The sequence below is a fragment of the Anolis sagrei genome, chromosome 1 (genome assembly GCF_037176765.1).
Source record: "Anolis sagrei isolate rAnoSag1 chromosome 1, rAnoSag1.mat, whole genome shotgun sequence".
In the NCBI taxonomy this organism is placed as follows: Eukaryota; Metazoa; Chordata; class Lepidosauria; order Squamata; family Dactyloidae; genus Anolis; species Anolis sagrei.
In genome coordinates this window covers 199,329,090-199,341,679 of record NC_090021.1, presented here as the reverse complement: position 1 = coordinate 199,341,679, position 12,590 = coordinate 199,329,090, and the positions used below count along the sequence as shown (strand labels likewise).

The following is a 12,590-nucleotide window of genomic DNA, read 5'->3' as shown; positions in this document are numbered from 1 at the left end:
GGAGCAACTTGAGAAACTGTAAGTTGCTTCTGGTGTGAGAGTATTGGCTGCCTGAGCATTGCTCAGGAGACACCCAGATGTTTTGATGTTTTACCATTCTTGTGGGAGGCTTCTCTCATGTCCCCACATGGGGAGCTGGAGCTGACAGAGGGAGCTCATCCACACAGAAAATTAATAATTTGAGAATGATAACATCAAAAGGTTGTGTTGGTGGTTTTTTTTTTTAAATGCAGTCAGGCACCTATCAGCAGTACTATTGCACCGGTTCGGTCGTCTCCCACCTCCTTCATCTGTAAAACTTAACTGGCAGTTTTCAACGATAATGGAAAGAGCACCAATATGTGTTAGATGGTTCCTATATTGTATTTCCAAAAGTACAACACCCAGAATCAAAATTGAGCACAGAACTAATAAAGACTGGAACTGGGGGCCAATTAGTTCTCTATCTCAAACTATAGACACCACAAGGCCAAACTGACCAGAGGTAGGAGTATTACCAAGAGGACAAAAGTGGTGTTGAGTGCAGACAGTAATACTAGTCAGGAGCAGCATTCACAGGAGGAGAGGGGCAGATAGCAGCCTTACACCAAAAATGCCAGACTTTTTCTCACAGAAGTTTTGTGCCAACAGGTTAGTGGTAGAGTTCATACCATTATTATTATTATTATTATTATTATTATTATTATCTCTGTAACCTCAGCTCATCCCAACTGGCTGTTGAGTCAACACAACAGATTCTCATAACTATAATTTGAAGACTGCTCCATCCATCACTGCCCACAAATTTCAAACATTATTATATTTCAAAGTTTTGGGGATTATGTTTGACATTGTGTTGTAGTCTTGAATATTTTAATTGCATGGGTTGCCAGCATTGTATTCTGGGTAATTTGTTTTGAATTTTATTGTATAGTTTTGTTATTTGTTATTGCTCCTTCTGTCCATATATGTATGTGTATGTGTACACACCTATATTTTAGATTATATGGTCATTGTTTTTGCTTGTTTTATTGTAATAACACATAACCATTAAAAAGTCATGGTTATAATTCTGTGGAAATTCTCCAGGAAACTTCTCCTTGATAAAATAAAGTCTCCATAGAAGAAGCCTTCTTCCTTTTGTTGCAGTGGAACTGAGACACTTCCAGATTTTCTTTTGTGCCCCATACCATTTTTATTCCTCTGTTACTGAAAAGCACTGTCTTCTAAATATCATTTAGAATACCATTTATTTCCCCCATATGTTGTCCTAAAAGTTACCTAACTTCGAGTGAGTTAATAACCCAAATCAGGAATAACTTTTGATGTTCAAATTTCTAATAATATATTTGCCCTTTACTTCCCATTGCAATTTGAAGCTAAAAATATAAATCCAGTAATAATTATGTCACTGCATTAGGCTTAAAATTACAAATTAACATGAGCACAAAAATCAAAACAATTGCTACTATGGATGACCTATTACTATGTATGACAGGCAATTTCTAGTCAATATGGAATATCTGCTTCCTATTTAATATGAAACACAAATTTCTACAATTTGTAGTAAGAAGAAGCTGGGTAATTAATGCAAATACATTAATATGTGCAGAGGAGTGTGAAGGAGGAAAGGATCCAGGAGCATATGTTCAGGGTCCAGTGAATATGTCTTGTTACATTTCCGAATAGCTTTTGCAAAATAAGAAGGAACACTGCCATTGTGTATTTGCTAATTGTGCAAGATGTAAGACTTATATTTTCTAATCCACATTCCTTTTCTTTTACCAGTAATATATGGCCATTGTGTTCTAAGTTAGTTGTTTCCATGACATATAACAGCCTTCATCGAGAGATCATCTATTGATGTCAGTAAGAGTGTTTCAATTGATTTTAATAAGCTCTGGACTGGTCTCAAGAGACTGAACTAACCAGCTGTTTTCAGATGAATCCTGACTCCTTGCCCTCTAAGCTAATGAGCATCTCCTCATTACCCTTGTTTCCTAATGACAGTAGTGAATGCAAGAGGAAATCAACACCTTCTGGGAAAGTCACATTTAAGAACACAATTGAGGTTATTCCTTATTGTTCTTTGTTGTTGACCAAGTTTGTATACAATGCTCCCACAGTCCTTACACTGCTTTCCCCGCACATGAAATTTGATGGTTATATTGCAAATATAAACTCCACATTGGCTGGAATTAACTACTCTTAGCTACAAAATAACATTAATGCAAACTGTTTGATGAAGATTTAATCAAAATACAAATAAAAATGTTTTATACATATAAAGAACATCAAGCACTTAATTAATTAATTAATTAATAATTTAATAAAGAATCAAGAATGGCCAAGTTGTCTGACTTACACATCAATGAGCAGGGGGTACTTCTTTGATTCAGCAAAATTGGGAGGCAAGATCATTTGATACCAGAAATCTGAAAGCAAATACAAACATGTATTGTTGACCCAACCAAATAACTAGCACATGAAAAGTATTAATATGTTTTACTTGTGGACAATCCTGAGTTGATTCAGAGAGTCTACATTGACAAGAAAAAGTGAACTCATCTCAAATCTTCCTCAAAATGGTGGCTTCCAGCAAGACTATCCTGAGTTTTCTGTGTTTAGTCCAATTTTGCCCTGCTTTAGGCAAAGTCAGGGGTACTTTGGAGTTTCCTAGAAGCTCTAGAGCAGTGGTTCTCAACCTGGTAGTTCCCAGGTGTTTTGGGCTACAACTCCCAGAAATCCCAGCCAGTTTACCAGCTGTTAGGATTTCTGGGAGTTGAAGGCCAACATATCTAGGGACCCACAGGTTGAGAACCACTGCTCTAGAGTATTCTAGGGCTTCAAGGCAGCCCAGACATCTGGATAGGTTGGACATCAGATGGACACCAAGCAATCATCCTTTTCCTGAGCTGATCGGGACATGGGAAGGGGATGGTTCATCTGCATGTCACTACTGCTACTCCCTGCCATCCATGGAGATCCATGCAAGTGTCTGGCTATCATGATTGCATCTGCCAATGTCAGAATGGGACACCTATGTGACCAGCAGTAAAGAGGGCATCAATCTACCCCCTTCTTAATGATTATGCAGGTGTCCTTTTATGACATCACAGGCAACTGGTGATAGGGAGGCATCCTCATGGAGCTGCATGGCTGGTGGGGAATGGTGGTGATGTCCCAACAAAGCTGATGTGATTCCAGCCTGAATGCTACAGTGCCACAATGGGTTTAGTTGGGTTCTTCTGGTCATCATCACAATTGCTCCAGAACCCGTTCAGAGCATATCATTCTGGATTGGCCTCAGCTTAAACCAACCAGTCCATAATGTGAGGTAAACATGTTTAAATTGGTTATACCCTGTGTTTAGGAGAAATTAGGGACACTCCGGGGTTTATATGGATAGCTGGAGTGGCTCTAATTAAAACAAATCCCCTGTCCATGCAGGTGTTCCTTTGGATGGGGGTCATGCCACCCTTCTGTCACCGTGGCAGCTTGTCATGGTGCTCTGGAGAGCTCCAGGCCATCACCAGGTGTCATTGCTGACATCAGCAAAGAAGCCCATGCAACCAGTTAAAATAAGAGGGTTTGTCCCCATCCCCACTCCTTCTTATGCCCCACCGCCATCTCCCAAAATGGACTCAGGGCAGCTTACAGGCATTTTTTTTAATCATATCAGGAGCGGCTTGAGAAACTGCAAGTCGCTTCTGGTGTGAGAGAATTGGCCGTCTGCAAGGACGTTGCCCAGGGGATGCCTGGATGATTTGATGTTTTTATCATCCTTGTGGGAGGCTTCTCTCATGTCCCATGTCCCCGCATGAGGAGCTGGAGCTGATAGAGGGAGCTCATCCGCCTCTCCCCGGATTAGAACCTTACGACCTGTCGGTCTTCAGTCCTGCCGGCACAAGGGTTTAACCCACTGCGCCACCGGGGGCTCCTTTACAAGGCACTGCAAGTGCAGCATATAACATAAATGTACATGAGTATAAAAACAATATCACACAAAAATTATAAAGGCAACCTCTATCAACACATCAAATAAATAAAAACACAGCTTAAAACGCAGATCATATGTAGTTAAAAGTAGCTGCCTCCAATTCACAACTAAAGTGCCAAAGTGTCAAAAAATCTAGCCACCCCCAGGGCCAGGCTGGAATATTGCTACTGCAGACCAGCTTTGGATTAAGTGGCTCTTGTAGATGAGCCCTTAGAAAGCCCCAGCTGCCACTGGAGGGAGATACATGCCAAAGTCACACCCAATGAATTTTGGCATCAAGGTGCAACACAGATCAGTTCAGCTAATCTTAAAGTTTTACTGTCTTGTAGAAATCAAGCATGACTACTCTGCTGCTCACTGCATTTATTCAGGATATGCCTGTTTCGAGGGGGGGAAAGGAATGCTTGCAACTGCAGAATGAACAGGTGAACTATGTGTGGGTGCTGCAGATAGGTGTCATGTGCAGACTAGCAGAACATGATGGGAAGTGTTGATCAGAGAGAAGTAATGAGAAAAATCATGAATGGGAGTGCAGCACAAGAATCAGCCCCAAGAGATGTTTATTTAGCAGTATGTCAAGAAGCCTATTTCAGATTTCAGTGGAGGTGGTGGGGCATACTGTCAGCAAGATTAAATACATATAATGAAGATGAAATGGGAGGCTTGGTACTTTCCAAGAATGAAGGATAGTTACTTTCACATGTATCTGTAATGAGAAAAACCACAAATGGAAATACATTTGGCTCTCCACATTTGCAGCTTTGATCATTCATGGCTTTGATTAAAATGTTTTCTCTAGGAATCTCCAGATCCTCCAGTGTGACTCTATGGTAAAATTCCTCCACTGGAAGACTTAGACCAGTGGTTCTCAATCTGTGGGTGCCCAGATGTTTTTGCTTTCAACTCCCAGAAATCCTAACAGATGGTAATCTGGCTGGGATTTCTGGGAGTTGTAACCCTAAACACCTGGGGACCCATAGGTTGAGAACCACTTAACTAGACATTTCTAGAGATAATACCCTCAGTATAATTCTGTGGTCATTGTATGTGGTTGCGCTTGTACTGAAGGACCTTGAAATTTCTGGACAGATGTTCACTGGTGAAAAAAGTAAACAGCAATCCTATTATTTAGTTTTTAACTTTCACAGGGGTCCTGTTTTCCTAACCCCAGCAAATGTGGAGAAATGAAAACTAACATGAGAATAAGCCTGCAAGGTATCATTGCTATTATATTTGAAAAGTAATTTGATGGATTTCTGTTTACTTTTCCATTGCTTTCACTTCTTTTGAGGGCATTACTTAAGATTAGTGAATAACACAGGCCTTGGAAAATATATGTCAAAATGCCTCTAAAATGCATGAAACATATCTTAAAGTACTGCTTTTAAAAGTAACTGGTAAGTGTAACTCATTAGACCAGCAAAGTGTTTGTCTCCAATTACTACATTATTTTTGGAAACTTATTTAGACCTTTGTATCCAAAAAGGACAACTCTTGTACAAGTGTCTGTAGCTTGTGACTTCCTAGGATTGAGAGACAAGTGTATTGGGCAAATAGGTTTAAATGTGCAGCCCTGCATAATAAACAAAGGCATCTGTCTTACCTATTAACTCCTCCTGGGAGAGGAAAAGCAGTAAGAGAAAGAAAGATGGAGATGATCATATAAAAAGAAGAGGATCTTTACATTTCCATTTTCTCCCTTTTAGATTACATACTTTGACATAATAAAAGCATTACTTCAGAAAAAAGCACAAATATAAAGAAGGATATGGGGGTGGGAGTGGGAAGTACAAGGATATGTAATCAGTGCTGTTGATAGGCAAGAAGCTGGAATTTCAGAAAAGCAAGTTAGAACACATTAGAAGAAATTCCTTCAGAATTTGTTGAGTCTGAGTCTTGGCTTGTACGTGTTTTCTAGGAAGCAAACCAGTCTGAATTCAATGGATTTTCCACTGTAACAAGTGGTTACACCATTTGAAACTTATCACAGGAATATTTTGCCAGTACTGGCTGGAACTCCTTCTGTTTTGCAATGGTCCAGGTTCATAAACAGTGTGGCAGCTGTGTAAAGTGAAGGGGAGGACCAGTAGAGACAGAGCATCTGCTAATTACTTGCATTAATCAAGCAAGCAGTAAATTGCATCTGTGACAGAAATCCACTCATTCATCGATCCCAAAACTACATGAAGGACTTTCAGAAATCTCTGTACTTTTATGAAAATCAGGGCTTGACATCTGCATACAGTTTGTGTGGAATGATAATAAAAATAATAAACTTTATTTATACCCCGCCCCATGTCCCCAAAGGGACTCGGAAAGGGTAACAAAACAAAGAAATATCAATTTAGGACACAGAGTTCAAAGCAGTTACGACTCTTTTGCACTTTGCCAGTTCTGCTGACCTTACTGGGCCTTCATATGTAGTGCAGGTTGAATATCCCTTATCTGAAATGCTTGGGACCATTAGTAGCTTGAATTTTGTTTCTCTCTCTCCATATTTTGTAATACTTGTATTTGAATTTACAATGCACATTGAGATATCCAAGTCTATGCAAAAACAAATCACATATTTCATATAAACCTTATACACATGGCTTGAAGGTAATTTTATAAACATTTTAATTCTATTGTGCGTGAAAGCAAGTTTGTGTACATCGAACAAACAGAAAGCAAAGGTTTCACTATCTCAACCATGGAGAATTTTGGATTTCAGACTATTTTGGATTTCAGAATTCCAGATTAGGGATGTTCAATCTCTCACAGAAACTTGGTGCACACATCATTTGTTTGAATTACTCATGGTTGGCAATTTACTCATAGCTCACTCTCTTGATTACTGAGTGTAAGACGACAACTTGAAGGATCATTGCACCTTTCATGTTGCACACTACCTGATGAAATGGCACCTCACCATCGCCTTGAAAGCAGTGTCAAGCATTACATTAAAGCAAGTCTTTTACAATAACTTCAACCATTACAACTCCAGAAGAACATTTGGAACATGTATATTTTCCTTGGAAACAAGTTTAACAATTTTAATCTTCATTTTATGTAAAAATTATGTTTTGCTTGTGAACTTACTTTCCCCATGCAGTGAAATCTTTTTTAGTATTTTGGAGGGCATCTGGATATCCTTCAGAACATTTTCAAAGTCAATATTGTTTTCCAGAACCTTTATAACTACAAAAAAGAAAAGAAAAAAAGAAATACACAAGGGAGTTGAAGTAAACCTGTATTCAAATAATTAACTTTAAAGTACAGCAGGGCATTCGTATCCATAGGGGTTTGATTCCAGGACCACCTGGGGACACCAAAATCTGTGAATGTTCAGGTCCTGTTACAGACAATAGTGTAGTAAAATGGTGTCCCTTATGTAAAATGGAGAAACCAAGCTTTGTTTTTTGGGATTTTTGTTAATTGGTGGGTTTTGGAATATTTTCAAGCTGTGGATGCAAAATCCATGGATACAGAGGGCCAACTATATAAACCTAAACACAAAATTTTACACCCCCAAAAGTGAGCACAAGTCTATAACTTAATTTCATATTAACACAAGCAGAGCAAATGTTAATTGTAAATCCAATGCTTCATTTAGATGATGATATTTTGACCTAATCAATAAATAAAGCAAAAGGCATGGGAGAAGGGAAATGAATATACTAGATCTCATTCACAGGCACCCATGGTGGTGCTGCTGTCAAATCACTTGGGATTTTCATAGTCAATCATCACCAAAGAGAAGGAAGACAACCCATTAGGTAGAAAAGGTTCACACATGATTACCCAGAAGGATAAAAAATGGGGAAAATAGCTTGAATATCAATACTACAAATGTATAAGTAGTAATTACATAAGTCAAGAGAGCCTCAGAAAAAGAACAGGGATCTGTGAAGAGGTGTGACATGTTTGAAAACACTTTGGCCTCCATTGAACCACCCAATATCTCTGACGCACACACTTCCCTGTTTTGTATTTGTTTTAAAATAAATCACATTGAAAATGAAATGCCACAGTTCTACAAATATTCATGACCATTCAGCCACTAGAGATTGAAAAGATATTCTTTTGGACAATCTTCAGAATTCCTTATACTGGTTTTATATTTCTTGGAGCTGTAGTCCAAAAATGTGGGTTTTTCAAGCTCTGAACCTTACCCACAATTCCAATAATATTTATCATATTTATAAAATGGTTTCCACAGGCATTTTTTAAATAATTTCCAGAAGACCTACACTGCCATATAATCCAGATTATCAAAGTGGATAATCCACATTATCTGCTTTGAAGTGGATTATATGAGTCTACACTGCCATATAATCCAGTTCAAAGCAGATAACCTGGGTTTATATGGCAACGTAGAAGGGGTCTGCGAAAACCCCCAAATGCTATTGCTTTTCTCTCTCTCTATCAGCTATGCTTTATGCTTGTAGACTAGGGGTCAACTGCTTATTATCTTTCACTGAACTAGCTGTCCATTCGTTCTCCTAGAGACTACTATTATGGATAGAGATGTGTACAATCAGGGGTCCAATCATGTTGTGCACAGAGTCTGGGTATGTGTGAAGCCATGTGGACTGATATATGAAGGACTCACATATAAGCATCACAAACTAATGCTATGGGTAAAGAAGTTAAAAACTCTAAACCAGGAATGAACAATGTGTGACCCTCAAGATGTTGTTAGAATTGACTTCCCATAATCCCTAGCCATAACCGATTGTAACGATGTAGACAGCCTGTGGGCTTCTAGGCTTTGTTGTATTTCAAATTGCATTGCAAACAGTTAAAGCCCACAAATAACTATGTACTCACAAACTTCTAAAGGAGGACAATAAAGTAAAAATACCTTGATCTGAACTGTTAAGCAAGGTGAAATAGGGTAGACCAGGACCTGTTACAAACAAAATGTTAAAATACGTGATTTATTCATTTTGAATAAAGGCATGCAAGAAAAAACTCTCATCTAATTATAGTTGAACTCATGGTCAGTAACTCAGACAAGGATTTAGTCTGAGAGAAAAGAAATGCAAAGAAAGGAAAGCTTTTTTTTTTTTTTGAGGCTTTATCTGCTTAACGTTTCAATGCTATGGCCTCCTAAACTAAACTATAGCCACCTAAACAGCCAAATGAAGATCTCAATCCTTCTCCTGCTTTTCTAAACTGCCAGATGGACAGCCTGAAGTCTGACCTTTTGCAGAAGAAACAACAGCCTTTCCATGAACAGCCTTTCTGCGCACCCACTGCCTTTTATGACACAAATAAAAAGCTTGAAAAAGATGCTCAAAGGAGAAACCTAAGGAGAATGCTCTGCAAATGAATGAATGAATATGTGGACACAATTGAGAACAAACTATAGCCACCTAAACAGCCAATGAAGATCTGGTCAAATGAACATAAATGATCATTGTGCCCCTGATGGTGCAATGGGTTAAACTCTTGTGCCAGTAGGACTGCTGACCGAAAGGTTGGCAGTTTGAATCTGTGGAGCGGGGTGAGCTCCCATCTGTCAACTCCAGCTTCCCATGCGGGGACATGAGAGAAGCTTCCCACAAGGATGGTAAAACATCTGGGTGTCCCCTGGGCAACGTCCTTGCAGATGGCCAATTCTCTCACATCAGAAGTGACTTGCAGTTTCTCAAGTCGCTCCTGACATGAAAAAAAAAAGATTGTCAATGGAACTGTATGTTTCAGTGTTTTTCTTCCAGTGCTTTGAGGAGAATACAAAGTCCAGAATTGTTGGATGGGTGCCTACAGCTATGTATATGCAAGAAATATTATATCCATGTTCATTAATGCTGCCCAAAGTTGAATTAAATTAAAACCAATTAAGTTTTTGCTAGTCATGATGCAGAAAACCCCATTAAGCACATGAAGAGGCTTGGGCCCATTCTCATAAAACCATTCACCCATTGAGCTTCTCTTGTCTGTATAATGCCTCATACCCTGTGAGAAACTGGAGAGTATTTAAGACAGCAATAGGAAATGAGTGGTCCTCCAGTTGCTGGAATGCAATTCCCACAATCCATAACCATACTGGCAGTGCAACAACACCTGGAGGACCATAAGCTGTCCATCGCTGGGATCTAAAATTTGAACCAGAGAAATGATAACCTCAGGCTGAGACCAAATAAGTACAGTAACTGACAAATGCATAGGCTATGGAGCCCTCTTCAGACATAAAAGGGAATAAGGATATGCAACAGTACTCTCAATGAGTATGAGCAAAACCTATATTTATTAAAATCCCTAATATCAAGAAATATTTACCTCAAACAGAAATGGCTGTACTCACCATTGCAATTCAGCTTATAGTATCTTGCATTTCTGCTAAAATATGCTGAATAATATTGACACCTTTCTTTGTTTAGAAGACAGCTAATGCATTTTTTTGGGTAGCCGCTTTTTAACTCTACTCTGCACAGATGAGAAAAAGACAAAATAATATTTATTGTCAAAGGCTTTCATGGCCAGAATCACTGGGTTGTTGTAGGTTTTTTCGGGCTATATGGCCATGTTCTACAACAGCCCAAATTAACATTTCATTAATCTCTAAACCAGGCATCCTCAAACTGTGGTCCTCCAGCTGTTTGGGCTTCAACTCCCAGAATTCCTGGCAATTGAACAAGCTCATTAGGGCTTCTGGGAGTTGGAGGCCCAAACAGCTGGAGGGCCGCGGTTTGAGGGTGCCTGCTCTAAGCCAATCACAGCTCTATTAAGACTTCAATAGAGTTCAAACCAGTTTTGATTGGTTGTTACTGGATATCAAACAATTCCACTAGTGCAAACATGTCTTCCATACTGTCTTGTTTTTCAATGAACAAGGATTTGGGCGGGAGAAAATATTTCACTATAATGTCTTCTAAGCATTTCCATGGGAATCATCCACTCACCATTTGTATTTATGCATGTTTTCCTTTCTATGGGAACTCTGTTATATTGGGTTGCTGTGAGTTTTCCAGGCTGTATGGCCAAGTTCCAGAAGCATTCTCTCCTGACTTTTCACCCACATCTATGGCAGGCATTCTCAGAGGTTGTGAGGTCTGTTGGAAACTGGGCAAGTGGGGTTTATATATCTGTCCAGGGTGGGAGAAAGAACTCTTGTCTGGTTGAGGCAGGTGTGGATGCTGCAATTGATCACCTTGATCAACATTGATTGGCCTTGCAGCTTCAAAGTCTGGCTGCTTTTTAAAAATACAGGTAGCCAGATTTTGTTCATTTTCATGGTTTCCTCCTTTCTGTTGAAATTGTCCACATGCTTGTGGATTCCAATGGCTTCTCTGTGTAGCCTGACATGGTGGTTGTTAAGAGTGGTCCAGCATTTTTGTGTTCTCAAATAATATGCTGTGTCCAGGTTGGTTCATCAGGTGTTCTTCTATGGCTGACTTCTCTGATTGAATTAGCCAACGAAATCCATAAGCTTGTGGACAATTTCAACAGAAAGGAGGAAAACACAACAATGAACAAAAGCTGGCTACCAGTGTTAAAAACCTCTAAAATCAGGACACTAAATAAAAAGCAACACTCAAAAACAGGGGAATTCCTGACAGGAAACAATCAGGGCCAGCTAGCACCTCTCAACAAAGGATTCCCCCCAGGCAAGAAACAGCTAGGCTTTGAAGCTGCAAGACCATTCAGTGCTAAACAAGCTGGCCAATTGCAACAGTCACACTTGCCTCCAACCAGACAAGAGTTCTTTCTCCCACCCTGGACATTCCACAGATATATAAACCCCACTTGCCCAGTTTCCAACAGACCTCACAACCTCAGAGGATGCCTGCCATAGATGTGGGTGAAATGTCAGGAGAGAATGCTTCTAGAACATGGCCATACAGCCCAGAAAAATCAAAGCAACCAGTGATTCCAGCCATGAAAGCCTTTGACAACACTTTGCTATATTGTTTCCCTCTTGATACTCAGATACTCCTAGAATTCCCCAGCTTTTGTGGATACCGGACAGATATTTACGTTGTTTCTACGGTATGTCTTATGTACCAGAAAATTACACTTTCTGCTTGTTTAATGGTAGCATTATAAATCTTAAGAGCAGTACAGTAACCCAACTTTCTGTCAAATATTTTCAGTCTGTGTGCATTAAGTAACTATGCACCCTGTTGATAGTCCTTCATTCTAAGCCACAATATTTTAACTAACCTATCATTAAAGTTTCACATGGTTTGATCAGTGCCTTCACACACATAAAGCCATGCAATTTTCCACTGTGCAAAAGCTTCAGAATTTGGGACCACTGATATGGATAGACTCAAAGAAGAAATCTGCTCACCTACCAACAAAACAAGGCCATATTCAAAGCCCCCAGTGGCGCAGTGGGTTAAACCCCTGTGCCGGCAGGACTGAAGACCAACAGGTCGCAGGTTCAAATCCAGGGAGAGCACGGATGAACTCCCTCTATCAACTCCAGCTCCTCATGAGGGGACATGAGAGAAGCCTCCCACAAGGATGATAAAACATCAAAACATCCAGGCGTCCCCTGGGCAACGTCCTTGCAGACAGCCAATTCTCTCACACCAGAAGTGTCTTGCAATTTCTCAAGTCACTCCTCACATGACAAAAAATATATATTCAAAGGTGCCTTTCCACAAAAAGCAGTCTT

At 39.6% G+C, this 12,590-nt stretch overlaps 1 protein-coding gene across 1 annotated transcript in view; it reads right to left on the bottom strand.

Annotated features, from left to right (window-relative positions):
- Positions 1 to 12,590, bottom strand: part of DPP4 (dipeptidyl peptidase 4) — a 71,728-nt gene that overhangs the window by 23,122 nt on the left and 36,016 nt on the right. The window contains exons 16-19 of the mRNA XM_067472079.1: positions 10,272 to 10,393; positions 8,826 to 8,870; positions 7,061 to 7,159; positions 2,345 to 2,414 (exon numbers count right to left, since the gene is read on the bottom strand). Coding sequence (XP_067328180.1) covers positions 2,345 to 2,414; positions 7,061 to 7,159; positions 8,826 to 8,870; positions 10,272 to 10,393 — 336 coding nt within the window. The remainder of the gene's footprint in view (positions 1 to 2,344; positions 2,415 to 7,060; positions 7,160 to 8,825; positions 8,871 to 10,271; positions 10,394 to 12,590) is intronic.